Source organism: Doryrhamphus excisus, chromosome 16 (genome assembly GCF_030265055.1).
Source record: "Doryrhamphus excisus isolate RoL2022-K1 chromosome 16, RoL_Dexc_1.0, whole genome shotgun sequence".
NCBI lineage: Eukaryota > Metazoa > Chordata > Actinopteri > Syngnathiformes > Syngnathidae > Doryrhamphus > Doryrhamphus excisus.
In genome coordinates, this window is record NC_080481.1 from 5,994,380 (window position 1) to 6,022,326 (window position 27,947).

At 43.5% G+C, this 27,947-nt stretch overlaps 3 protein-coding genes across 17 annotated transcripts; 1 reads left to right on the forward strand and 2 right to left on the reverse strand.

Annotated features, from left to right (window-relative positions):
- Positions 1-2,970: 2,970 nt before the first annotated feature.
- LOC131104212 (galactose-specific lectin nattectin-like) lies at positions 2,971-8,386 on the reverse strand. Of its 5 annotated transcripts, XM_058051164.1 has the most exons (9): positions 8,120-8,386; positions 5,553-5,710; positions 4,504-4,718; positions 4,353-4,415; positions 4,040-4,061; positions 3,878-3,963; positions 3,659-3,787; positions 3,297-3,399; positions 2,971-3,217 (listed from the first exon to the last, which is right to left on the reverse strand). In XM_058051164.1, the coding sequence occupies exons 4-9, from the start codon at positions 4,413-4,415 to the stop codon at positions 3,129-3,131; spliced, it is 492 nt and encodes a 163-aa protein (XP_057907147.1). In that variant the 5' UTR covers positions 4,504-4,718; positions 5,553-5,710; positions 8,120-8,386; the 3' UTR covers positions 2,971-3,128. The 5 variants fall into 5 exon arrangements, with proteins under 5 accessions (XP_057907147.1, XP_057907149.1, XP_057907146.1 ...); XM_058051166.1 differs by lacking the exon at positions 5,553-5,710; XM_058051163.1 differs by lacking the exon at positions 5,553-5,710 and having other exon boundaries at positions 8,101-8,386.
- snphb (syntaphilin b) lies at positions 7,844-18,897 on the forward strand. 8 transcript variants are annotated; one of them, XM_058051148.1, is made up of 8 exons: positions 7,844-8,027; positions 8,164-8,258; positions 9,588-9,692; positions 9,889-10,035; positions 11,197-11,367; positions 11,870-11,977; positions 13,602-13,751; positions 13,831-18,897. In XM_058051148.1, the coding sequence occupies exons 3-8, from the start codon at positions 9,643-9,645 to the stop codon at positions 15,635-15,637; spliced, it is 2,433 nt and encodes an 810-aa protein (XP_057907131.1). In that variant the 5' UTR covers positions 7,844-8,027; positions 8,164-8,258; positions 9,588-9,642; the 3' UTR covers positions 15,638-18,897. The 8 variants fall into 8 exon arrangements, with proteins under 8 accessions (XP_057907131.1, XP_057907130.1, XP_057907134.1 ...); XM_058051147.1 differs by lacking the exon at positions 7,844-8,027 and having other exon boundaries at positions 8,062-8,258; XM_058051151.1 differs by lacking the exons at positions 7,844-8,027; positions 11,197-11,367 and having other exon boundaries at positions 8,062-8,258.
- On the reverse strand, positions 18,890-27,227 carry sdcbp2 (syndecan binding protein (syntenin) 2). Of its 4 annotated transcripts, none has more exons than XM_058051160.1 (9): positions 27,043-27,227; positions 25,639-25,690; positions 24,869-24,968; positions 24,471-24,574; positions 24,093-24,254; positions 23,822-23,997; positions 21,703-21,874; positions 21,533-21,624; positions 18,890-21,162 (listed from the first exon to the last, which is right to left on the reverse strand). In XM_058051160.1, exons 2-9 carry the CDS (start codon positions 25,687-25,689, stop codon positions 21,108-21,110), a joined length of 912 nt encoding a protein of 303 aa, XP_057907143.1. In that variant the 5' UTR covers position 25,690; positions 27,043-27,227; the 3' UTR covers positions 18,890-21,107. The 4 variants fall into 4 exon arrangements, with proteins under 4 accessions (XP_057907143.1, XP_057907141.1, XP_057907142.1 ...); XM_058051158.1 differs by having other exon boundaries at positions 24,093-24,257; positions 27,043-27,226; XM_058051159.1 differs by having other exon boundaries at positions 24,471-24,577; positions 27,043-27,226.
- Between the last annotated feature and the right edge of the window lie 720 nt (positions 27,228-27,947).

Below are 27,947 nucleotides of genomic sequence, written 5' to 3' on the forward strand. Positions count from 1 at the left end.
AAACCCACTGAGATCAAAATCTCATTTGCAAGGGTGACCATCATAAGAAATACTAGAATCATTGACAGCCAGATAAATCATGAAAAACACAAGCAGGCAAGTTGATCAGACCCCACGTTAAGCGATACTTCATTCACCTTACTTGTTTACCATGGTTAAGTTAGTTTCTCACGTTGGATGCTCCGTAGCAGCAGTTGTACTGCTGTTACTACATAGTTCCCACTCAGGCTGGGGACCGTCAATAAATGACTATTGCGTTGAAGAGAGTTTGTCTTAAAAATGCAATATATTCAAAATCACACCATCAACTTCCTCCTTTTTTGCTGGGCTCTGTGAGCAGTGACAAAGACGTATTGAGCACTGACTTGTACCATCCATATTAGATGTGGCAAGAACAGCGAATGGAGAAGATGTCTACTACAGGCACTGCTTGGAAGTTGTACAAACTGGTTTAAAAAAAATACTTCTGATTGTATTTGATGTACTAACATCATGGCATAACACTGAGGATTGCTACGGTGAGACCAACCTCCAAAAGCTCGGGAGAAAGGTTTGGTCTATTTCGTCCAATTATTTTACAGGCCAGATATCGGTCTGTGTGTATCAGGTTGTTTTTGTGGTTTAAATCGGAGAGTGTAGACACCACTTGCCAGTGTACTTCCTAGTTCAGGCCACAAGGTCAAATAAATGGAGAGGCATGTTTCCAACAGCAAAGTAAAACAAAGTTTTGCCTGGGAAATTAGGTTGTTGTTTGCTTTATTTAGCTGCAGAAATGCCAACATGTGACGATCAGAACCAGGCCAAGTGCTTTGGACCCATATGGACTAGCTGTATCGGCTGGTTCCCAACAGTGGCCTCTTTGGTACCAAGCTTTGTGTTGCCCTTATAGCCCATGCCAGTCTTGTGCTGGTCTACAATCTTGTCAATGAGGTCCTTTGACAGCTTTTTGGTCTTGCCCTTGGCGGTTGAGAGGTTTGAACAAAAGAGATTATTTCTCTGGTAGGACTTTCTTTACACTGAGGAAAACGCCATTTTTGTAGTAGTTGCCAAATCAGCTGCATGGGTCACGTAGGCCCTGGGGAGCTGTCTGGTAATCGGAATCAACTGTTCCAAGTTGGTGAAAGGGAAATTAAGCGAACAAAAACAAAAGCGAGCCACAGAGATTGGTGTCTCGAACATTTGCCGGGGCGTGTCAATCAATTGGCCAATTACCTTGTATTTGTTGTTTAAACCAGAGACTGAAGACATCACAAGCTCAGATAAATGGAGAGGCTCGCTTCAAGAAGGACATCTAGGGTCAAACTTAGTCATCCAAATTTTCCAGAGAAACAAAGGTTTCCATAACAGATTGGTATTTTGTGCCTGGTGACAGGAAGTCACAAGACAGACGGAACGAAGAAGAAGGAACAAATGCTGAATGGCGAAATGAGGACATTCCAGGCGTCAGTTAGGCTGAGAGCAGCTACAGAGAGAATGAACAAAGGGAAGGCAGACAGGCCTCATGGCAAACGGGTGGAGGAATAAAAAGGTTGGGGGGAGACAGTAGTGGTCTTTTTGCATCTTGTTCAAATATAGATTTCCCAAAACGTTATTACTGAGATAGTCCTTCATTAAGGGTAATTAAGTTCAAGACACAACCAAAAAACCTCCAGAAGGGTGGTTAGTCTGTCTCTCTGGTTGAGAGAAGCCAAGTCTGTCAAAAAGCTAAATGTACTCTCTCAGTACACATCAAATATTGTTGGATGCAAAATGCAGAACAAACAGACAACTTTTGATTTGACTTTTCATGCAACAGCATAAATATAACATCGAGATGACAAAGAAAACAACTAAGTCCTTTCAGTGGATGTGTAAAACAAACGCCAAAACACGTGTGGTGGTGCCAGAGGAGGTTTTCCAGGGCTGTGTTGTCCTGCTCTGCTAATGACATGCCACCTCTGAACGGACAATGCCTGCAGGACAAACCCACCTTTACACTCCAATAGATACTTCTATCCAGCGTTAGACAACTCTGCTACTAGTAAGTGTTTCTTCTCAATGGCATTATGGAGTCCAATCCAGGCACCCCCCGGCCCTGCAATGACCAGACTAGGTAACTGGGTGGAGACCAAGACACTCCCAAACCTCCTCATGGTGAAAGGAGAGAGAAAGTAAACATTAAAACCAACAATCACTCATTCCACAGCAGTCAACTTAGAACTAATTACCAACATTCTAATTATCAACATCCTAATACTACTATTACTACTACTACTACCGTGACCTGGATGTCTGAGAAGCTACACATTTGTATCCACCAGTTAGCAGGTGGAATCTGGACTTCCAGCTCCAGTCAACAGTCCACCAATCCCACAGGGGAAGAACACATGAAAAGCAAACGCCATTTTTGCCACAATAGAATCCTTCTTTGTCCCGTCTCATTTGTTCCAGACCCGACCGTGATAAGTGAATTCCGACAAAGTAGGATTCCTGTTTATAAACTTCATATTTATATACTTAGAGCATCTCAAATTGGAGCTTTTAACGTTGTTGGAGCCCCCTACACATGAAATAACAACCCTGTGATAACCTTTACACTAGCATTACCCAATAATGCTATCATAAGATATAAGATATAAGACATAATTAGATGGCCAATGAGCCATTTAAGACATAACAAAGTACCATACCAAGTACTTCCTACAGTCTCATCAATGTGACTAGAGTAGAATACACAACAAAAGTATGTATTTGAATGCATCTTCCGAGTGCCTGTATTGTACTTTAGTTGATTTTGCCATTTTTATGCATTTTTACTCCAAAGCGACGCTGAGCTTCACTGTGTGTATGCGTCACCATTTTCCCTAAGTATAGGCCTTCTGTTAAAGACATGCGGCATTTTCAGGCCTTTTCTACAAGTTAGAAAAAGAATTCTGAAAAAAGAAATACTGAAATAAGACACACGTTTGGTGCACACAGGTTCCTTTATTAAGTAGAGAGCTTTCAATCGTGTTTGATTGACGATTGGCAATGTCCAAGCCAAGAAAACTTGATAGTAAACCCAGAGATACAAAGACACCACTGAAGTTTGATCACCGTGATTAGAGAATGACGTTGATACAGGAATCGTGAGAGGTCGGTCAGTCGTGCTAGGCTGTTTCGCGGTTGGCACAGCAGCTCGTATCTTTGATGCAAACATACGGCTTCTCCAAGGTGCAGGGCTTAACAAACCATTCACCTAGAAAAATAGCCCAACACTTTAAGATTGGCATGACACTCACTCGTCAGTACATTGGATTCACGGAATATACTTTTACCTGCCACATAAATCACCACACAGGAACCATGATCACTAGGCTGTCCGTAGGAAAACTTATCAAAATCAAAGTTGGTGTTATCAGTCCACCGAAAGTCTCCATCCTAGAAGCCCAAAACACATTTGAATTAGTCATTCTGAAAGACAAGATAACAAAACTTTGGAGTGTTTAAACATTATTATCAAGATGTAATAGCATCATGAAGTGTGAGGTCAGACTAGGAGTTAAAAACGTCAAGTTTTATTCGAAGGAATACGAGTCACGGTGGAGTAAGAGTATACGTTCCTGCTTCCTTCCGTCGGGTTTATGTGAAGATGTATTCCGGAGCAAAACAACAACATTGCTACTGCTGAATGTTTCACCTCAGCAGGATCATGGAGTCCAATCCAGGCAAACTCTGCAGGCACCTGTTCCAGCAGTCCAAGAACAAAAAGACTTTCCAGGGAACTGTGAATGGAGACCAAATTCCCGCCATGTTTTTGGCAGTCATGCTAGAGTGAAAGTAAAGACAAACAGACGGATCCCAAATGAACAACAAATAAGCAGCTGCGTCACCGCTCCTGTGTGAGATTCTTGCATACCTCTGCTTTTTCAAAAGTCGTGGCCTCGCGTTTGAATATGAAACAGTAATTATCCAACTGAGCCCAGCCCTTGGGACAGCAACCGGCTGCAACACAATTGTTATTTTAGGGAGAAACAAAACCATCTTCTTTTGAAAAAATGTCATGAAGTCAGTTACCAACCATCGTAGTAAGAGTCAGACCACTGTGAAGAAGAAAAGGCCTTCAAGTCAGACTTCTTGACAAATATGAACAGACCTGGATCAAGGCAACTGGAATTTTACAATGTAACTTCTGGTCCAGACTCTTGGACAGAGAAGACTGATGATTTGAAAGAGGGGTGAAGGAAGCCCCCGGGTCTCACATTGTGTGTGTGGGAGATAAATGAACAGTTATGCAGTCCAGTTGCCTTGATTCTGTCGTGACATGGATGACTGACAATCTCCACATTTCTATTTACAGTCAGCAGGTGGCATCAGGTAACATTTGGACTTACAGCGACAGTCGCTACTCCACTGATCCCACAAAGGAGGAAGAGCACACGAAGAGCAAATGCCATCTGTGCAATAATAAACAAATATGGTTATATTAACAATATCCCATGAAATGGAGGTAGAAGAGGAGCATGTACGGTCGTGTCATCTTACCTCTGCAGCGGTGATGCTTGATGCTGAGGACAACAAAGAGCCGTCCTTTTATATGCTTGCTTGATAGTCCTGGAATGCTGATGGCATCCCTCCATACAATGTAACGTGACACATCATTTTTGCAGTGACTCGGTTGATCATTCTCTAAAGGTTTGTGAGACTGATTTCCAGCGTCACGTAGACAATGGGGACGATCTGGCATCACCTGTTTCAAACTGGCAGTGGGAGGTTTTACAAAAACAAAGAGTTGCAGAATTGGCCACAGTAGACTGCATTGGCAAATCAATTGTATGTACGTATTTCTTGAGAAAGAAATTATTTCAATATATTTATTGGAAATGCTAATATTCCATTTTCATCATGCGATATGGTTTTAAAATGACTTGACTATGTTTCTGTTTTCAGTTAAGCTATTTCAACATAAGACATTTTACAGCTGTAATTGCAATACAGTGATGGTGATATTTATACTGGCCCATGCCAACTTGGAGACTCCTGAAGCAGCTGACAGGGACCGACAGGCTAAGCCACACTCGGCCTTGGTGGGAGTCGAGGCAAAACTTCAGCTGCTGGAGGACTTTGGTGAAGCACGATGTTGAACCTCAACCGAGGATATACTAGTTGGGCAGTTGAAGGAACATGTCGAGGCCCTTCTCAATCCCACTGACATACCTTCTGAGGACACAAAAGCAGACTTGACCATCGTCTTGGCTGAGGTATCTGAGGTTGTCAAAAAATTGCTGAGCGGCAAAGCTCAATGGATAAATGAATTTTGCCCTGAAGGTTGTGGGACTGACTTGGTTGACATTTCTTTTCAACATTGTTTGCCCAACTGCGCCACACTCTTACGGTGTCCTGTGAGGAGGTGGTCTGGGAGTATGGGTTTGGGGGCACACTGCAAGGTTAGTAGTTGGTTGACCCTGTTCCTTGTGAAGGTTGGCCTCCACCAAGTTAGTTACTAATTTAGCTCTTTTTAGGTGCAGGTAAGGTAGCGTGACGGTCAGTACTGTGAATCACACTGGCTGGTGAAGTGTTCCAGGCATGCTCACCTGGGTTCATGGCAGACCGAGGACACACTAGAGGGATTGGAGCCTGGGAATGCCTCAATGCCCCCCCACTGGAGCTGGAAGAGGTAGCTATAGACCGGGAAGTCTGCGCTTCTTTTTTCCGAGTGAAAATAAATGGATGGAGGTCACGTCGCCACTGCCTGGGAATTAGCATCAGATGGTCCAAGCCAAGAGAAGGGGAAGGTAAGGTAACAAAACAAAGACAGGCCACATCGATTGATTAAACATTCACCAAGGTGAGTCATTAATTAGGATAATTTGGTTGTCAGTCTTGGTGGGTAGGGAGGATCTGCCGAATGATTGGACGAACACAGTAAAGGTAACCGGAGAAACTGGAAAGAAGGTGTTTGGTGTGTCATCTCGACAAAGGAAAATGGTGAGACTTTGAGGTGAAACAAAGAAGAACAAGGGTGATGTTTCGTGTTGTGGCAACTTCTTCTTTCTCTTTGGGCTTTTCTCTTCAGGGGTCTCTAACACCAACTACCCTCATGTCCTCCTTCACTACATCCATAAACCTCCTCTTTGGTCTTCCTCTACGCCTCCTTCCTGGCAGCATCCTTTTACCAATATAGTCGCTATCTCTCCTCTGGACATGTCCCAACCATCTCAGTCTGGCCTCCCTGACTTCATCTCCAAGGTCTCTAACATGTAATATCCCTCTGATGTATTCCGTCCTGATCCTATCCATCCTGGTCACTCCCAATGAGAACCTCAGCATCCTCATCTCTGCTACCTCCAGTTCTGCTTCCCGTCTTTTTCTCAGTGGCAGTCTCTCTAGACCAGGGGTGCTCACACTTTTTCAGCATGCGAGCTTCTTTTAAAATGACCGAGTCAAAATGATCTACCCACTACAAAAATGCAAAACATCTATTTATTTTCAAATGTATTGAGGATTATTTGTACGTACAATGTATGTTGATGTACCTTACATAACCAAATGAGCCAATATTGCAAAACACACATAATTAACTATTAACATTTTTTGTAATTACCTGAGTTTACTTTGATGACTTGCACTGAATTGAATCAGCCAGGGATGCATAGTCCGGACAGTAGCTGCTGATAGCCAGCCTCAAGCACACTTCCAAATGTTCATCAGTCATGGTGGAACGGTATTTGGACTTAATGATCTTCATGTAAGAAAAGGCTGACTCACATAAATAAGTGGAGCCGAATAATGCAGTCAAAGAGATAGCACATTTCCAGCTCCTTCACTCATTTTAGTGACCATAAACTTTAGCGAGGGCTTAAAATCTGACGCAATTCGCCGACGAGCTTAGCACTTTGCATCGTTGTTTACGCATTAGCGGTGACCTAAAGGTCAAAATTCAGTTGTCATCTGACTGGTTGTCCTGTATGTCAATCAAGTAACAGGGATGGATGATAGGCCGTAAGTCCTGTTGCACTTAGAGACGTTGTTTGATTTGATTGGTCACCCGAAGGGCAACATTCAGTTGTCATCTGAATGGCTGCCCTGTATGTCAATCAAGTGACGGCATTGATGCTGGGATGATATTTTTTTAATGTCACGCTGCGATCGACCAGCGATCGACCAGTACCACCTCCGCGATCAACCGGTAGATCGCGATCGACTTAATGAGCACCCGTGCTCTAGACCAACAACATGGCTGGTCTCACCAGTTTTGTATACCTTTCCTTTCATTTTAGCTGGAACTCTTCTATACCACATCACGCCTGACACTTTTCTCCACCCGTTCCATCCTCCCTGCACACGCTTCTTCACCTCATTTTCACAATCTCCATTGTTCTGGACTGTTGACACCAGGTACTTCAAAGTCTGCATCTCTTCTCCCTGTAACCTCACTCTTCCACTTGGGTCCCTCTCATTGACACACATATACTCAGTCTTGCTGCAGCTAATCTTCATTCCTCTCCTTTCCAGGGCAAACCTCCACTCTTCTAGCATCTCCTCCACCTGTTCCCTACTCTCACTACAAATCCCAATGGCATCTGCCAACATCATAGTCCATGGAGATTCTTGTCTACGCTCATCTGTCAGTCTGTCCATCACATAGCAGACAAGAAGGGGCTCAGAGATGATCCCTGATGCAGTCCCACCTCCACCTTGAACTCTTCAAAGTGGATATTAATAAGAGACTTTTTCATCTCTATGACAAAGCGGAGATTAAATATGTAGCGTAGAGCCTCTTAGCATATGTGGCAAAGTCGTGTGGCGCCCTCTGCTGTTAAGAAATATGAACCAGTGACGACTGCAGTGCCCAACGTTTCCATCAGATGGCAGCATGTGCAAGTTTACAGCGGCTCTTAGATACCGGAAGTGGCTTGTTTCCTATGTTTGTCAACATTATTATTATTATGATTATTTCAGCCTGTAAAAGAAAAGTGAGGTTTTTTGGGGGGGGGTGAATTAGTTGTATTATGATGATGATTATCCAGCTAAACTGAACGTCATAGCTGCCGTGGAACTGAAGTGAGGTAGGATGACGCAGCACATCCATCCTCTCTCCTTGCCTCCTCCCTCCTCCACTTCTCATCATCACACACTCACCCTTTCCTCCCCCTCCTACCGCTGCTGCTTTGAGCTAACGTCTTCTCTGTCGTCCGCCTGCAGCGGTGCTCTCGGCCGCGGGGGGAGCACACAAAGATGGCGGCCACAAGGCTGACGGAAGACTAACGGCGCCAACCGAGAAGGCGGGAGGCCCGCAGGTAAGACGCGGCTCGCGGTGAAGGGGGTTGGCGGTGCGCACCAGCCAGGGAAGGGGTCGCTCCTGCGCTCCACTGTAGGCCACATGGGCACGGTGCACGCGCTCGGGGGGCGTCCATGGTGGTGGGAAGTCGTGACAGATTCCTTGGCGCAGCGGCAATTTGACCTTGCAGCATCTCCGCCTCTCGGGGAGGGGGCGTTTGGGGGGAGGGGGGGTGGACAACAACACAAGACGAGTGAGGGCCGTATCCTGCTAACAGCTAACATCAATGTCTGCCGCATCGTTACTGCACTTGTCCTCAACTGGTGGCCTGGGACCCAAGAGTGCCCCAAGGATCCATTCACACATGCACAATGCACAATTATCAATGTTGTTGTTTCATGCTTCAAAAGATGGCCTCTTAAAAAAAACAAAGCCATTTTCTTGGTTGGAAATTATTTTATGACAATTTTCTGAGAATAAACTGTGCTAATCTTAGAAGGACAAAAACTATAAAATCCAATTTTTTTTTTTTAAATAGCCTGGGAAAAAACTCATAATATTATTGGAATAAAGTCATATTATTATGGGAATAAAGTCATAATTTCATGGGAATACATTCATAATATTACGGGAATATTATTATTATACATTGATGTTATGGGCGACCAATCCAGATGGAACCCGCCACTCACCCAAAGTCAGCTGGGTTAGGCTCCAGCATACCCTCGCGACCATAGTGAGTATAAGTGGCATAGAAAATGGATGGATATTACGGGAATAAAGTCCTATTATCATGGGAATTGTCCCGCCCTGTGTGGGTTCCCTTGTGACAGTTTGTTTGTGTTCCCTGTCTGGGCTTTGGTTTCCGTTGTTGACGCTCTTATTTTGTATTGGACTTCCTGTTTTGTCTCATCTGCCTTTGTTGCCATAGTCACCCACACCTGTCCCTAATTTCTGTGTGTATTTAGTTCAGGTGTGTGCTTCTGCCTGTGTGGGATCATTGTTGTTTGTCCGTCCGCTACCTGAGTTGCTTTTCCTTCCGCTGCAATTATAGCTAAAATAAATATTGTTTACCTGCATTTGGTCCTGCTCTCTGCATCCTGGGGTCGCATCGCAACACAGACCTGCTGTACCGTGACAGGAATAATGTCATAATATTTTAGCAATAAAGTCATAATAGGATAGGATTGAAGTCATAATATGATGGGAATAAAGTCATAATATGGTGGGATTAAAGTCATAATATGATGGGAATAAAGTCATAATAGGAAAAGAAAATGTGGAAATATAATTCAAGAAGAGAGAGAAAGCTGCTGCAAAGTTGCTAAGTACTTTTCTTGGCTTGCAGGCTGACGTAACTCAGCTCAAGAGACAGCAGAACCCGCCCGGAACCGCCCGGCCCCATGTCTTCACCCGCTCCAGCCGCTAGGAGGACTGGCTCGGGCTCTCGCCGGTAAGTCCTGAACTCATATCACGCTGAAGGTAGCTTTCATGACGTGCTGGGACAGATAGTATTAACATACCGTACCTTGATGGGTTCGGGCCTAAGACCTTCCCAAGGCCCACACCCCTCTATAAAAGGAACGTGCCTGCAGACGGCTCTCAACGTGTGGCATGGCTGTCCTCCTCTCTTCTCCCCCCCCTCTCAGATTCAACCCTCTGAAGGCGCTGCAGCCCAAACGTCGCTTGCAGCAAATACTGGCCTCCTCCTCCTCCTCGCCCATCCCGGCGGCCTCCTCCGGGTCCGGGGCGGCTGCTACAGCGCCGGTGGCCATTCCGCTGCCACCGCGCCCCGCGTGAGCCCTCCGCCCCCACCCCCACTCTGACAGACAGCATGATGCGCTGCTGCTGCTGCAGCTCTGGCATGTGTAGTGTTGGCCACCCGAGCAACAAGGATGCATTTGGCAACACAACACATGAGCTGGCACGCTAACCCCCCTAAACCCCCACCCTCCACGGGACCCTGCACTCATTTGGATTATCATTCATCGTCATTCCACTACCCAAAAAGGAAAGGAAATGTAAGGATGAAGGAAACCTTCAGTTGCTCAGCGTAGACCCCTAGCTGTCATCGAGCAAGAAAACATTTTACAAGAATAAAAAACAACTGTCATTTCATGAAACTAAAGTCAAAATATGAGGAGAAAAAAGTCATAATCTAACCAGAAAAAAGGATGCAATTTTATGACAATAAGGTCAAAATATTAAGGCAAAAAGTCATAATTTAATCAGAAAAAAGGATGCAATTTTATGTCAATAAAGTGAAAATATTAAGGCAAAAAGGTCATAATCTAGCCAGAAAAAAGAATGCAATTTTAAGAGAATAAAGTTGAAATATTAAGGCAAAAAAGTCATAATCTAACCAGAAAAAAGGATGCAATTTTATGACAATAAAGTCAAAATATTAAGGCAAAAAAGTAATAATCTAATCAGAAAAAAGGATGCAATTTTATGACAATAAAGCCAAAATATTAAGACAAAAAGGTCATAATTTAGCCAGAAAAAAGGATGCAATTTAGGAGAATAAAGTTAAAATATTAAGGCAAAAAAGTCATAATCTAACAGAAATATTTCGACCTAATCTAATTTGTTTTTTCATGTCCTCCACAAGCTGGCTGCATGTGTAGCAGGAGGAGAGGTGCATCCACCTGGGCATGCGCTTGAAAAGGGGGTGGCTTCCAATCAAGTCATCGATGCTATGAACGCAGACTTCTCTCCCTCGCGCTCCATGACAACATCGGTTGTGCTGCTGCTGTGTTGTACAACGTCAGCCTACGCGCTGGTGGAACAGCACATGATGCTGCCGGAGCCCGTCCTGGCCACTCTCGCATGTGATTGGCTAACAGCCCCCCCCCCCACGCTGGCTTTTAGCGCCCCCCGATGCTCACACATGCATCTCCACGTGCCGGCAGGTTAGCGTGTGTACGAGCTAACATGTTGTTGTCATCTCTGCTCAGCTTTGACTACTGCAGGTTGATGGAGGTAGACTACGTCCCCATGGAGGGGGGTTACATGGTCTCCATGCGCCCCACTAAAGGCTATGCACCCACGGCCAAAGGACACGCCTCCACCAAGTCTCCAGACCGACACAGCCGTGTGACAAACTCCCCCGCCACCCCTCGCTCCCGGTCTGTCCACAACCCCCCCTCCACCCTCAACAGTCCTCCAGCAGGGTCTCCCAAACGTGGACCGACATACTCTACATCTGGAAAAGCCCACTCAAAGATCCTCTACAGAAGAAGGATCTGCTGTAAAAACACCAAAGATCCTGTATGTGACATAACAGGAGGGTTCTCTACACAATGGGATCTACTGAAAAAATGCTTGTCAAAGATCCGCAGTTTGGGAATCCCTGCAGAGGAAAAGGAGAATGACCATGCAACACGTCGTGCCCCATTGTGTCACGTCTCCACTTGCACTGCTGTTGTTTGTCACCCTGGTGCTTCTGAAAGGACGTGAATTCGTGTGTCGCCACACGTCGGCTTGTGTACGTTTGTGCATTTCCATTGGCACCTGCTCTTGTCCATCACTTGTCATGACACCATATTTCCTTGATGACCACCTGGTGTGTTTTTTCAGACGACAGCAGGACATGTCAACTCATATCTTCGGTTGTGTTTGTGGAACTAGGCGGTCCCCCGCGGCACCCAGTACCAGAGATCCACACAGCAACGCCTCCCTCAGCAGCAGCAGCAACTCAGGCTCTTGTAAAGGCAGCGACTGCAGCCCAACCAAAGGGTAAGAAGATGCTGTACTTGGCCATTTAAAGCTGCATGAATACACATCACACTGTATGGCCATTAACTGGAGCCTTACTCTCCTCTAGTGGACATGTGGCGGTACTACACCCTTAAGTCATAATCCCAGTGTTTCACGTGACGTCACACCTGATATACAAGCGTTTTCCTTAGTAGAAGTCGTGGTTAAACAGTGCAAAAACACCGCGCGGATGTGCTGGAATAGTTCAAATGTGTATTCGCTAACCGGTTGTTACTCTCGATGAATGGAGCCGAGTAAATCAAATTTGTTGGAAGTGGAAAATGTGAAATGTAACCGGGAAGAACGTCCAGCGCTACTCCACAGACGGTTTGCAAGCTAGTTAGCATGTTGTTTAAGTATAATTTTCATGGGGTCAAAAGCGCCTTGTCTTGTCTTGTCAACAATTTTATATATATATTTTATATATATATACCGTGTACTGGAGGAAATCATTTCAGCCATATATACCGTTATTCTCGTTTACCTCTAAAATATTCCACAAACATACTGAGCGTTTACGTGGCCGTGTTTTATGCTTGATAATGTCGTGAAAACCCAGCAATACAGCGCGGCTCATCCGGGACTTTGACTTACGACGTATCACATGACCGGAAGCCACTTGTAAACACACGCCCAGCAATATGACTTGATATTATTGTAACAAAATATGACATTAATACTAGCTAGTACCATTACATTGTGTGTTGTAACAAACTGGTAGGTATTTATTTTGGATGTGTGTGAGGCAACACGGCGCCAATTAGCAAAGCTACATACACAGCACCGAAATCAAATGGATTCACCTTAAAAGTCCGCTCGACGGTCGAAGACATTTCTCTGATCAAAACTTTATTAGCCCGCAGGTCGTCCAGTTGACATGGTTTAGCCCTTTCTGGGTTAGCCACACATGCTAATTGTCCAACTTAACCAATGACGCCACCGCAGCTTTCATGAGGATTTATAGCACAAAGCTTTGAAAAACTGATCTAATACAGCATAAATATGGTTGTTCATCTTCTTTTATTGTTTATTGGTTGTTGGCAACCAGTAAAGATCCTAGTATTTATGATTTGAACCAACGTAGTGTTGAGCACCATCATCAGCACCATCACTTCCGTTTCACACACCGGCTTTTAAAATAAAAATAGTTCTTTCTGAGTCGTCATGTGATATTTACATTTGTATGTATATGCAAAAGTATGTGCTTTAATAATTAGCATGCTAGGCAATTAGTAATTTTACCAGAATAACGTAATATTATAAGAAAAACAAACGTAATTTCAGTAGCACAAAGCACATATGAAAGCAAAAAGGACATTAAAAGTTGAGAAACAACAAAATGAAATTGTATTTTTGGGGAAATTGAGTTGTGGAAAAAGTCCAACCATGGAAACAAAGTGATAACATTCCGGGGGAAAAAGATTGAAGTTATTTTAGTGGCATGCAGTTGAAAGAAAACAAGACTTCTAAAAAGTTGTAATATCGGAAACAAACCAAACAAAAAGTTCTAATATTTAGGATAATCACATTGGGAAAAGAGTGATTGTATGGGAATTACGTCATGTTGTTAAATGATGAAAAATGTGTTTGGTCGTTCTCTCAGACGTCACCAGAAGTACACATCATGCACCGACAACCACGGGATTCGGCCCCCGCCACCGGAGCAGTACCTGACACCCTTGCAGCAGAAGGAAGTGTGTATCCGGCACCTCAGGGCCAGGTTAAAAGAAACCATCACCACGCTGCAAGACAGGTGAGCGCTTGAGATCTCTCTCTGGACTCTCTAAGCCAGGTTCTTGATATTCTGTTTGGGTTTCTGGAATTGCTCTTAGGGACACAGAGATCGATGAGTTGAGAGAAAAGCTTTACAGGATGCAGGAGGACTGGGTTGAGGAGGAGTGCCATCGTGTGGAAGCTCAGCTGGCCCTCAAGGAGGCACGTCTGGAGATCCAGCAGCTGAAACACGCCGTGGACACGGTCCGCACCAGGCTCAGCGATGCCGGGGGGATCAGCGGGGACGTGGGTGTCCAGAAGTACTTCCAGGACATCAACACTCAAAACCACAAGCTTGAGAACCTGCTGCTCAGCATGGAATTGGCTCAGGCTGGACTAGCCAAGGAGGGGGAAGCCATAGCAGGACGCCGGAACCGAGTTGGGGGTTCTGCGCCGGCGTCTGTATCTGGGGAGAGTCCAGGTCTAATACCAAAACCAGCAATAGGAGGGAGGGGTTCTTGCTCTTGTGATGGGTCCCCAGCCCGCTCCATCACCAGGAGCTCCACCTACACCAAACTGAGTGATCAAGCGGAAGATCGCAACAGTACCGATTTTCCTTGTCTTTCAGCAGATGGCACTCAGGACAGCGGCTTCGTGTGCTGCGGGGAAGGTGGTGACGTCCCGAGTCGGGCTGACTTGCTGCTAGAGGCCGCCTTTCTTTCGGAGGAAACCGCTTCCTTGCTCAACTCTTACGCACAAACCTTCTCGTGCTCCATACCCAACTCTTTGCCTCACACGTATTCCAAAACTTTACCTCATTCCTTCCCTCACAACCACTCGGTGCCCCACACCATGCCGCACTCGGCCACCTACGAGAGGCTGTGTTCAGGCGACCGTCTTTCGCCGTTGCGTTGTGGTCTGGGTGGAGGCGGCTGTATCAGCCACCCCTGCCTGTCCCACCATCACCTGTATCTGCATCCACTACGTGAGACGGGCATTCAGACGGAGAGCTGTCCCATTCCGGCGACATCGGGGTGCCCGTCCGACCTGGATACCATCGCCGAACAACGAACGTTCCGCTCTCAAGCCTGCAGCCCGACGTCCACATGGTTGTCTGATGAAGGCGAGGAAGAGCTGGACTCCATCACGACCACTACATCCGTAACCACAGCGACGGTCATGAGCGCGGCCACAGAGCCCATTCCATGCTCCAAATTGCCTCGGGTCAATTCCATGCCGCGATCTGCCACTGTGGCCTGTTCCATGGAGAGTCCCGTCTGTGAGAACAACCGAAAGGACGATCCAGAGGAAGAATCTGTCGCAGTCGACAACCAGGGTCTAACCAGTGTCCAACTCACAGGGGGTCAGCTGGACTCGGAGGCAGAGAGTTTGGTAGGAAATCAGAAGGAATGGAAGGAGAGACATGAAGGCCTATGGATTGGAGAGGACAGACTTGAAACACTCCAGTCAGAAACACCAGGACCGAGCCCGTGTAGTAGCCCAGAATCACCACAAGTCTTGGAACATCCTCACACCTCCCAGCCTAAAAAATCCTGTTCCCACGAGGAGGTAGCCCGTGTCCTTGTCCTGAAGGATGACCAGGAAGTAGGAACAGAAGAGCAAGGCTGCGAAGAAGTCAGTGAAGCATCGGCAGAGGAAGTGAACTCCAATTCTGCCTCAGGGCCGGTTCAGAAGAGCTACTGGAGTCGTCATTTCCTGGTGGATCTCCTAGCCGTGGCAATCCCAGTAGTGCCGACGGTGGCATGGTTGTGCCGGGGTCCGGTCCGAGATGGACAGCCTATGTACCACATCGGGTCACTGCTGAGGGGTTGCTGCACCGTGGCCCTGCACTCGCTTCGCAGGGGCGGCGGCCTGAGGCATTACCCTGCGGGCGGGGGAGGAGACCTCGGCGGATCCCAGATGTGAAACATTAGTGCCACGTTTGACCATCGCAGGTTTGAATCTAGAAAGTCTTCAGTGAGGAGGGTGTCATGTGAGTCCAGATCCAGCCCTCTGTGACAGGGTTGTCCCACCTTCTGGTCCAAGGCTTTGGAACGAATGTGCAGATCTAAAAAACTACAGTCCCTGTCTCACTCATGACTGACTCAGATTAGCACTTTGCCGGACATGTACGCAAAATAGTCTGGAGTGTACCTCCAAGGATGTCTCCTAGGTGAGATACTCCGTCTACGTGTAAAACTCATCTTAGGTCCTTGAGGCACAAGCCCGCAGTTATTATCAGGAAGAGTCAAGGCCCTCTGACATCAAAACACCTTCACAAGGCTTGAACAAGAACCAACTTGTACCACTAATGTGGACTTATTCAAGAACTAAATAGGCTCCAACCAAGTTCCTGAGCCTTTAGATCTTCAAAGAACCAACACATACACCTTCACGCTCCAACAATTCCTTGTACATGTGCAATAAGCTAGCTAGAAGATACTTGCTGGCTCAGCTGGTCTCATCCTCGACTAAGGCAAGCTCTCTCTGTGCTCAATAGTTCCACCAAAAGCTCTCGTTGTCTTGTTCTGCTGTCGCTCTGGACTACACGTGGCCCGTCCACGGACCGAACCTCATCCCATACGTAACAAAGCTCTTTCTGCGAGACATCACTCTCAATTACGGTGGACCCTCGAACGTCCCACATCACCAGAACTTTGAGATTGTCTTCACGTGTTTAAAGTAACACTCGTTACACTTGTGTACCATCATACAGATTTCATCAAAAATTGCTAGAATATGTATTTTGCACATTTCGACCTTAATGGGGTTTTAAGTAGAGCTCCAATATCACCTGGTCAAAAGTTGAAGACCACAGGCGATAAAAGACAAAATCTGACGAAATCCTCCATCAGCCAGGGCTCCTCCATCAGCCAGGCCTCCATCAGCCAGGCCTCCATCAGCCAGGCCTCCATCAGCCAGGCCTCTGGCAGTGTGCCATTCCTGCTGAGCTTGGACGTAGGAAGACGGTCATTCTACTTTTTGGAAAGATCCTCAGCATTACCCAACAAAGTCAAGCGGTAGGCCCCAAAAATGACATCTGGGATCTGGGACCCAAATGAAGACCCTTACTGGTGCCGACTTCAGAGCAAAAATGCTTTATTCTCTGATGAGAAAAAATGGAACCTTGACGGTCCAGATGGCTTCCAACGTTATTGGCATGACAAGGAGATCCACCTGAGATGTTTTCTACCCGGCATAGTGGTCCATCTGTCCATCTTTTTCATTCAGTGGAACACTGGAGCTTCAGGTGGTGCGGAGTTGTCAAACGGCAACCGGTGACGTGCAGATGTTGCGGCGGGCATCCCTAATGAGGGATGAGGGCCCCGGTCTGGGTGGTAACAGCTGGGTTCTTCAACAGGACAACGCTGCAGTTCACAATGCTGGCTTGACCAAGGACTTCTTCAGTGAGAAGAACATCTCTCTTTTGGATCCCGCAAACCTCATTTCGATCCAAATGTGCAAAAGATCAATTCTAGCTGTTTTTCAACTGGTCTTAAGATTGTGATCAGGTCTGTACTCCTAAAAGATTTTTTCTGTAGAGTAAAGTTGTTTGTTCTCTCAAGAAATTAAGGTTTTCATCGGGCTGTGATCTCTGCCCTTTATTGGGATGAGACTCAGTACCTCCAAATGTGAGGCATTGTTCTCAGTGGGAGAAGGGTGGACTGATCCCTCCGGGTCGGAAATGAGGTCCTGCCCCAGGTGAGTTTCAGGTATCTTGGGGTCTCGCTCACGGGTGAGGTCGGCGCAGTGTCTGCAGGAATGCGGTCGCTGTACCGGACTGTCGTGGTGAAGCCAGAAGAGCTGAGCCGGAAGGCAGAGTCGAGAGAGGAGCCAGTTGTGGTGGCTCGGGAATGCCTCCCAGACGCCTCCTTGGTGAGGTGTTCCGGGCAGGCCCGGCTGGGCGAAGGCCCCGGGGCAGACCTAGGACACCCTGGAGGGATTATGTCTCACAGCTGGCCTGGGACCAGGAAGTCTGGGTTTCCCTGCTGAGACCGCTGCCCCCGCGACAAGCGGGCCACTCAAGTGGCGGCCAAATCAGGTTGAGTTCCGAGGGTCCGCCGTGGCAAAGGTTTTGGTTGTGATGAGGATTTACTTGTGAATGTTTATTTGCTGACTTTGTGTAAATATGTAAAAAAGCCAAAAGCCAAATGCTTGTCATCCTGACACGAGCAGATGTCGAAGGAAACGGCATTTCAAGACAGGAAAAGAAACGTGACATCATTTCTCTTTCCTTTTGTGTTTTTGCACTATTGTTCACTTTATGACTTGAATGAGCGTACAGTCAGCGTACAGTCAGGACGTCCTCTTCGAACACGCCTCATCGTTCCCCACAAGTATTGGGACATTCATTCATTCATCTTCTACCGCTTATCCTCACGGGGGTTACGGGGGTGCTGGAGCCTATCCCAGCTGTCCAGTGGGACATGTCATATTACAAGAAATACATGACAATGGAATCATGGAAAAGGAAACTATTACAAGGTCAGAAAATGTTTTACAAATTTGATGGTAAAATTAAAAACTTAAGTAATTATTACAAGAAATACATGATCATGAATATTATGAAAATACATGTTTTTTCAAGAAAATTACATTTGAATAATATTACAAGAAGGTGCTAATGTGTTTAAAAATAAAGTCTTAAAATTTTGGGGGAAAAAACTTTGGAAGCCAATTAAAATGCTAAATATTTTTAGAGATTGTTAAAGTTTCAAAATAGGACAAAATCAGAATTATTTAAAAAAAAAAAGATAAATTGGTGTTAAGGGTTCACCCTCCCAGGAAAAATGGAGAACGATATTACAAGGTCATAATTTTATCATATATTATTGGTGTGGGTGTCCCGTTAATACTGTGTACAACATGCGGTAGTGTCACATGGTACGAGACGTCAGGGAATATCATCATCATCATCTTCTCATCTCATTGGTTTGGCTTTGCTTTGTGCAAACGATGGACGTCTTGTCTTTTCCATCACAATGTTTGTGTGCTCTAAATGCCCCCCATACGCAGTCAGTCTACTGTATGCTACTGTATGTATACCGACACTCAATAGATAGTCTATGTATGAAACGATGCTCCTGTATATGGTATACATCATAGATTGTAAACTAATGTACTTCAATGCAATACTGTACTCGTGGACGCATTCATGATTAAAGTATGACACACACGAGTGATAATCATTGACCTTTATTCGTCTGACTGTACGAGCATCTTCATTACATTCTTATGGAAATGACTTTTTAGCATGCATAGCGCAAACTTATTATGGGATGGAAGCCCCTTTTCCGCCACACAGATCCAACTGGTACGTCAGAATTACTTTCAGAAAAGTTCACAGTCTGAATGATCAGATGAAAAAGTCGTAATTATGAGGTTACAAAAATACAAATGATGAAATGAAAAGGCAGAATTATGAAATATAATGTCATAAGGATAATTACGAGATTTCAAAAATCTTAATAATGAAATAAAAAGTCCTAACTATGATATAGGATAATTATGACAAAAAGTCAAAACTATGAAGTAAGTCATAACTATGAGATAATTATGACATAAAAATGTAAAATTATGAAATTGAAAGTCCTAATTGTGAAATAAACAATCCTAATTTTGAAATAGAATAATTATGAGTCAAATGAAAAGTCTAATAAAAAATGAAATGATGAAATGAAAAAATCCTGATGATAATGACAAGACAAAACATCTAAATCATAAAATGAAAAAAAATTAATTTGGAAGGAAAAAGTCCCAATTAAGATTTTAAAGAAAACAAAATCCAAATTGCAAGACAAAAAAGTGAAATTATGACATAAAAAGGTGAAATTCTGAGATGAAAAGGCAACATTGTGAGATAACAGGTCCTGATGATGAGATAAAATGTCCCAATTTATGAGATTTCAACATTTTATCTCATCATGTGGACTTTTTAATCTCAGAATTATCACCTCATCATAAGGGACTTATTATCTGGTCCTTGCGACTTGATGTCATCATGATGACTTGATCTGGGAACGATAACTGAGCTATGATGTAGCGATGGTATATTACTTTCCATCAGTGGCGTAAACAGGTTTCCAACAGGATTACTGTTCAAAGAATAACAAAAAGGAAAGAAAAAGCTGCTTTTGCTGTGCTCTCCCTTCAGGAAAAGTGGAAAGTGCACTTGGTGGCTCCGCCCATTTTGGCCCAATTCATACAAAATATGATCATCATCTTCAGCAGGCAAGCGAAAAACACGCTACCTGTTCCTCAAATGCAACACATTCAATACCCAGCAAAAATACAGCGTGATAGCATCCTAATTATGACAGCAAACATCACAATTATCACATAAAACTCCAAATTACGAGATAGAAGTTGAAAATATGGAGATAAAAAGTCTAAATTGTGAGAATAAAAGTCAACATTATGGGAAAAGAAAAAAGGTTAAAAGGATCAGATTTTGAAACAAAATATCCAAATTGAGGTAAAAATCCCAAATTGTGAGATAAAAAAAGTAAACATTTTGAAATAAAAAAAAAATTATGAGGAATAAATCCAAATTACAAGATTTATGAGATACAAAGTCCAGATTGTAAGAAAAAAAGTTAAAATTATGGGATTAAATATCCTAATGATGAGACAAAATATCTAAATTGAGGTAAAAATCTCAAATTGTGACAGAAAGTCAAAATTTAGATTCACATCCAAATTGAGGTAAAAACGAATAATTTTGAGAATATAGTTCAAATTATGATTATAAAATCCAAATTGAGAAAAACATTGTGAGGAAAAAAGTCCAAATGACGAGATTAAAAAGTCAAAATTCTGTGAAAAATGTCTCAATTGTGCGATAAAAAGTGTAAATGATGAGGTGGAACGTCCAAATCATTAGAAAACAATCAAAAGACGAGAAACAAAGTAAAAGTTGGTCTTGCTGAGCTTCTATGTGATCACTTGGAGTTTTCATGTCATATTAATGACTTTATTGATTGTTTATTTCTTTTTTGGGGGGGGGGGGGCAGGATGAATATTCCAGCAATGTCTTTTGGTAAATGTATTGGTTTATTGTAAAATGATTGTAGATATACTAAGTAAGTACTATGTGTGTGTGTCTATATATACTGTATATACTGTATATACTGTATATACTGTATATACCATACAGTGTATCAAGGGTGGAGGTGTGCTTCCAGCATCTTGGAGCAGAAAAACAAAAAGGTAGGGAGCTGCGGACTCGGACATGTCTTGAAAATAAAAAACCTAAAGACACGTTGGACTGACCTTCATCACCTTCATCGAGGTGAATGAAGAGGAAGAAGGCATAGTGATGATGATGATGGGGTGAGGAAGGAAAGAAAGAAAAATAAAAGACACGTGGCCGTCCTCCATGAGCTCTCCATGACCTTCACACCTCAGGGATGGAATGATCCATGGACGACTTCAGCAGGCTCGTGGACATCCTGCATGGACACACACACACATATGAGACACCACAGCACCCCCTGCTGGACACTCTAGACACGCAACACTTTGTTTTCCACTTCAATACACGTCATAAGAGCTCATAGGACAGACACAGCTTCACCCTGGAACAGACTATTTACTTTGACATCATGATTGTAACAGTGCACTTGTATGATGATACTGCCTGAGATCAAAAAATCATTATGACATTATGAGATAGAAACACTTGAAATGATGTCATAAAAAGTCCAAATTATGGGATAAAAGCTCCCAAGTTAGGAGAAAGGTCCAAACGATGAGCTAAAAAGTGTTCCTGAGAAGATGAAGGTGGTCCAGTAGGAGATATTGAGGGTATTTGCGTGTTACCGTTTGATCATGTGCTCGTAGATGAACTTGGGCATGATGGTGATGGTCATGGTGGTCGGGGAGGAGTTGAGAATGTCCTTGATGAGGGGATCCTGGAATTGGAAGGCATGGATTGGTAGATCCATTGACCGATTGATAGATTGGTGTTCCAGAGTAGAAAGGGGCGTTACCTTGAGGCCGATAACGTTCTGGCCGTTGATCTCACAGATGTAGTGCTCCGTCAGCAGGCCGTTACGCGCCGCCGAGCCGTCCTTCACCAGCGATGTGATTTTCCCAGACTTGTAGATGAAACCCACGTGGCCCGAACTGTCCTTGTGCATGGTCACCGTGCGCTGGAACGGCCTGCATGCATTTCATAGCAGATACTGGACGTCTGAACACGCCAACCAACAACAAAGCACTGAAGTCATCCAACCACAAAAAGACACATTTGAATGACGAGCATCATTTTACTAGCGGAGTTGAACAATAATGGTGGACAATACTTTGTTAACCAATCAGGATCATACTTAAGGATCAAACAATAACAAATAAAAACCTAAACAATCTATCACTCAGATTAAGTGGCACAAAAGTCACAATATTATGGGAATAAAGCGATAATATTACAAAATAAAACAATAATATTACAGGAATAAAGTGGTGACATTATGGGAATAAAGTGATAATATTGTGTGAATAAAGTGGTGATATTAGGGGATTAAAATGGTAATATTATGGGAATAAAGTGATAACATTGTGTGAATAAAGTGGTAATATTATGGGAATAAAGTGATAATATTATGGGAATAAAGTGATAATATTGTGTGAATAAAGTGGTAATATTAGGGGAATAAAGTGGTAACATTGTGTGAATACATTGGTAATATTAGTGGAATAAAGTGATAACATTGTTTGAATAAAGTGGTAATATTAGGGGACTAAAGTGGTAATATTATGGGAATAAAGTGGTAATATTGTGTGAATAAAGTGGTAATATTGTGTGAATAAAGTGGTGATATTAGGGGAATAAAGTGATAACATTGTGTGAATAAAGTGGTAATATTATGGGAACAAAGTGGTAATATTATGGGAATAAAGTGGTAATATTATGGGAATAAAGTGGTAATATAATGGGACTAAAGTGGTAATATTATGGGACTAAAGTGGTAATATTATGGGACTAAAGTGGTAATATTAGGGGACTAAAGTGGTAATATGATGGGAATAAAGTGGTAATATAATGGGAATAAAGTGGTAATATTGTGTGAATAAAATGGTAATATTGTGTGAATAAAGTGGTGATATTAGGGGACTAAAGTGATAACATTGTGTGAATAAAGTGGTAATATTATGGGAATAAAGTGGTAATATTATGGGAATAAAGTGGTAATATTGTGTGAATAAAGTGATAACATTGTGTGAATAAAGTGGTAATATTATGGGAATAAAGTGGTAATATTATGGGAATAAAGTAATATTGTGTGAATAAAGTGGTAATATTAGGAGAATAAAGTGGTAATATTATGGGAATAAAGTGGTGATATTGTGTGAATAAAGTGGTGATATTGTGTGAATAAAGTGATAACATTGTGTGAATAAAGTGGTAATATTATGGGAATAAAGTGGTAATATTATGGGAAAAAAGTGATAACATTAGGGGAATAAACTCTAGAAAAATGATTTGAGAAAAAGGGTGAAAAACTATGTGAAAAAGAAATATTATGGGAATAAAGTGGTAATATTATGGGAATAAAGTGGTAATATTATGGGAATAAAGTGGTAATATGATGGAAATAAAGTGGTAATATTATGGAAATAAAGTGGTAATATTAGGGGAATAAAGTGGTAATATTATGGAAATAAAGTGGTAATATTAGGGGAATAGAGTGGTAATATTATGGGAATAAAGTGGTAATATTAGGGGAATAAAGTGGTAATATTATGGAAATAAAGTGGTAATATTAGGGGAATAGAGTGGTAATATTATGGGAATAAAGTGGTAATATTATGGAAATAGAGTGGTAATATTATGGAAATAAAGTGGTAATATTAGGGGAATAAAGTGGTAATATTATGGGAATAGAGTGGTAATATTATGGGAATAAAGTGGTAATATTAGGGGAATAAAGTGGTAATATTATGGGAATAAAGTGGCAATATATAATGGGAATAAAGTGGTAATATTCAAGGAATAAACTCCAGAAAGATGATTTGAGAAAAGGGTGAACTATGTGGAAAAGAAAGCCAAACAATGAGGTGAGAGGTGAGAGAGCATCAGCGCTGCAGAGAGCAGACAGGAAGCCTCACCTGTCCCTGACCACCATTTCTATGCGGGTGTCGGCCGCGGCCTTCAGGGCCTTGTGGGCCTTATCCACACTCCAGCCAGCGCAGTTCTGGCCGTTGATCTGAAGGACCTGGTCCCCAAAACGCAGCCCGGCCAAGGCAGCGGGGGAGTTGGCCTGCACCAGCTGGACAAACACGCCCTGCCCAAACAAGACGACCATCAACGAGTCAAGTGTGTCAACATGTGATGTGAAAGCTGATGGATGAAGAGAAGAAGAGCAAGAGTAGCACTCACGTTGTCGATGGCACGGAGGCGGAGCCCCACTTTGCCGTCCTGGTCCTTGCACAGGATGATCTCCCGCAGACCTTGGCGGACCTCCGCCCTCCTGATGCCCACATCCGAGCCTGTCACGGGACACACCATCCCCCCCACAGCCGAGTAGGGAGACACCGCCACCTGCTGGAAAGGAAGGACACGTGTCAGCCATATTTGATCCCATCCTTAAAGAGGTAGTTGGTCATCATTATGACAAATAATACTTGAGATCCCAGTTCCATCTAGCATAGCGTGGTGTATCGCGGTGTATCGCGCTGCACCGCGCTGCACCGCGCTGCACCGCGCTGCAGCACGGTGCAGCGCGGTGCAGCGCGGTGCAGCGTGCTTTCTGCTTACATCGTTGTTGGCCGCGGGCAGCACGGCCAGGTTGTTCTGCACCTCATCGCTGTTGAGACGCAGACCCATGTACTCGCCCAGATCCTCCAGGCTGGGATACAGGCCTGCTGCACAAACACACACCAACTCCATCAAAAGCATGCTGGCAATTATTATAATTATGCTGTAAGGAAGTCAGAATCAGATCAAATCAAAAGTCCAATTTTTGAGATAAAAAGTCATAATGACAAAATAAAAGCCATCATTTGGAGCTAAAATGAGTCCCAAGTGTGTCAGGTAATTGAGATTCAAGATTCAAGATTTTCAGTGTCACAGAAAAGCCCGATGCTGTCATGATTGCAATATTTTTCATATTTCTTTATTCTGCCAAAGAGAATAGACGTTGTGCATGGACCTACCGGATGACGGCATCCCGGCGGCGGCAGGCTGCTGCAGCTGGCTGCCCACCTCGCTGATCGCTGGCACGGTGGCGCTGGTGGGGGTGAAGCGGGCCTGGGCCTGAGGAGTCATACAAGCCCACCATCATTTTCACAACACAGCAGGTATCGTAACGCGCTCGTCACACCAAAAACATGTTCCCGGCCGACTGGGAGACAGAGTCTCACCGATGCTTCCCAGGTAGTGTTGTGACGTTCACGAATGAATCGGTTCTTTTGAACGGCTCATTACCATGAACGATGGGAACCGAGTCGCATCTGGGAACCATACCGCTGGGAATTGTACAATGGTAATTCAAAACAGTGACGTCACTGTCAGAGCAGAGTGTTATAGCACCACCCTGTGGAATAATAATAATAATATAATAATAATTATTATTATATAATTATATAATAATAATTCAAACTCATATTGGTGGGATGTCTAAATGCATTCCTTCCAGTGATTATTTCCATGATAAAAACGAGTTAAGGTCAGACTGGCTTCTTAAAACGTAATAAATATAAACATGAGCCAAATGAGCCAGTTTTTTGAACGGCTCCTTGAAAGGAATGGCTCACCAAGATCCGACTCGCCTCAAAGAGCCAAAAATCCCATCTCTACTAGATGCCCGAGCCACGTGCAGATTATGAAAAAGGCTGGACGGAGGGAGTGTGCCGGGCTTTGACCTCATGAACATTCCCGCCCTGTCGCCATTTCACAACAACTACTTGGACATCTTCCTTCTTACCATCATCACCTTGTCCACCTTCAGGTCCTCCAGGGATGGGTACAGAGACATCCTGCAGAGCACAGCAAGACACAAGCGTGAGCAGCACTAATGCATGCCATCCTCCAGCATCGTCAGCAATAAGGTCATCATCTTATGGCAATAGAGTCTTAGCATTAAGAAGAAAACATTTACTAAATGATTTTAGATGTTTTTAAACATGTATAAATTCCTAGCATATGAAAATATAAAATGACTGCTAAAAAACAAAAAGCAGCCAGAGGAAATGAGGGCGGCTAGAAAAGAAGAAGTGAAAGTCAGCTGACAGGCGTTCTGACTGTAATCACACGTCACTACTCCAAATATACAAGGAAATAACGTCAACAGTCCAGTCAACTTGACAACAAATACAACCAAATTAAAAATGTTACAGTAACAACTTCAACTTGACCGCCTTCTAAAACCACATAGAAAACCCGTCTACCACCTTCCACATGATTAGAGCCCTCTACACATGAAATAGCACCCCTGTAGTCATTATTACACTCCTAGTATGGGAGACATAAGACATAGAAAACCACCTTAATAAATGCACTTTTAACATGATTAGAGCCCTCTAGACATAAAATAACACCCCTATAGTTACCTTTACACTCCTATTACCCAATATGGTAGACATAATACGAGAAAATACGACATAGAAAACCCATTTTCCACCTTCTAAATAAACTTTTAACATGATTAGAGCCCTCTATACATAAAATAACACCCCCATAGTCACCTTTATACTACTATATACCCAATATAGTAGACATATAGAAGACAAACTCCTGCTCAAGCAGCGTCACAGTTAATGTGTTCCCCCTCAGGAACCTTAGTGAGGAGTCTTGTGAAGGAGTCTCAGTGAACACTAGTAGAAGAGTGGTAGAGTAATAGAGTAATACAATAGAAGAGTAGAAAAGTAGTAGAGTAGAAGTGTAGTTGAGTAGAAGTAGAGTAGAAGAGGGGATTAAGGTGGGTGGAGCGTGTTGTTCTTCTTGGCAGAGTTTACTGGGTGGGAAGCAAGTCGAGACTAGAAGGGAGGCTTGAAAGCCTCGCCGAGATCGAAGAAAGCTTTTGCGTGCCTTTACACCGGAAACGCAGATAAATCAATAAATCAATAACTAACTAAGATGACGAATGACACAAACAGGAAGTAAGAATGGGAAATGTATTGTTTCAGTCAGAGAATTTTCGTCACGATCAACATGACCGCACGCATTTGCCGCTTTGAGTACTCTTGCTTAGTTTTTTTTCATGTTTTTTTAAAGGTGGGGAGAGATGTCTTCCTTCGTGGCTAAACGCTGATCTCAAGTGACGCACATACGCAGCTCAGCTAGCAAGTACCGTTAGCATGTACCGTTAGCCTCACACGACAACACTCACCTGGAAACAGTACAAGGTCGCTTGCTTCTTCGGATAAAGGTCCTCGGCGAGCAATCGGTTCAAATGTGAGCTTTTGCTGGGTCTTAGTTTGCTGTTTGTTTTGGTGCTCTTTCTTTCGGTCTCGTTGTTCAAGGAAGGGGATTCGCGGAAAGTGACGTCACACGAGTCCCGCTCGTCTGGACCTCTACCAGGGCCGTTACGTCACTAGCCCGGCCCATTCCCATCACATGACCTGGGCTCGCAGCAGCTGACATAAGCGTGAAACAACCTTTGGATACAGTATTTATTTTTATGGGTCCTTTTATAAGTCATTTTACAACTTTTAATTGTGCAAACTTCATCTTAGTTATTCATTATATTTCTATCTTGGAAACTTGTTAATAACATTGCATGTTATAAAGTGCTAAATCATGCTTCAGATTATGAAATGTTGATGAATGTTTGAAAATATTTTAGAAAATGTTCAACAATGCTTACAACAACACCACAAAATGTTGTAAAATGTTGAGGAATGTGGGGAAAATGTTTTTAAAACTGCCACAAAATGTCAGAAAATGTTGAAAGATTTTGTAAACAATGTCAAAAAAATGTTGCAAAATATTTTTTTAAATATCAGAAAATGTTTTTTAAAACAGACAATGTCGGTAAATGTCTTTAAGTGTAAAATTTTACATGATTTTGTACATGTTACATTTTTAAACGTTGGGTAAAATATCAGAAAACTGCTTGGGCATCTGATCATTTTAGTTGGTTATTGATTTATTGATTTATCTGTGTTTTCCGGTGTAAATGCACGCAAACGCATGAGTGCGTTGAGTTTTCTCCGAGTACTCCACTTTCCTCCCCATTCCCAAAACATGCATGTTAGGTTAATTGGTGACTCTAAATTGTCCATAGGTATGAAT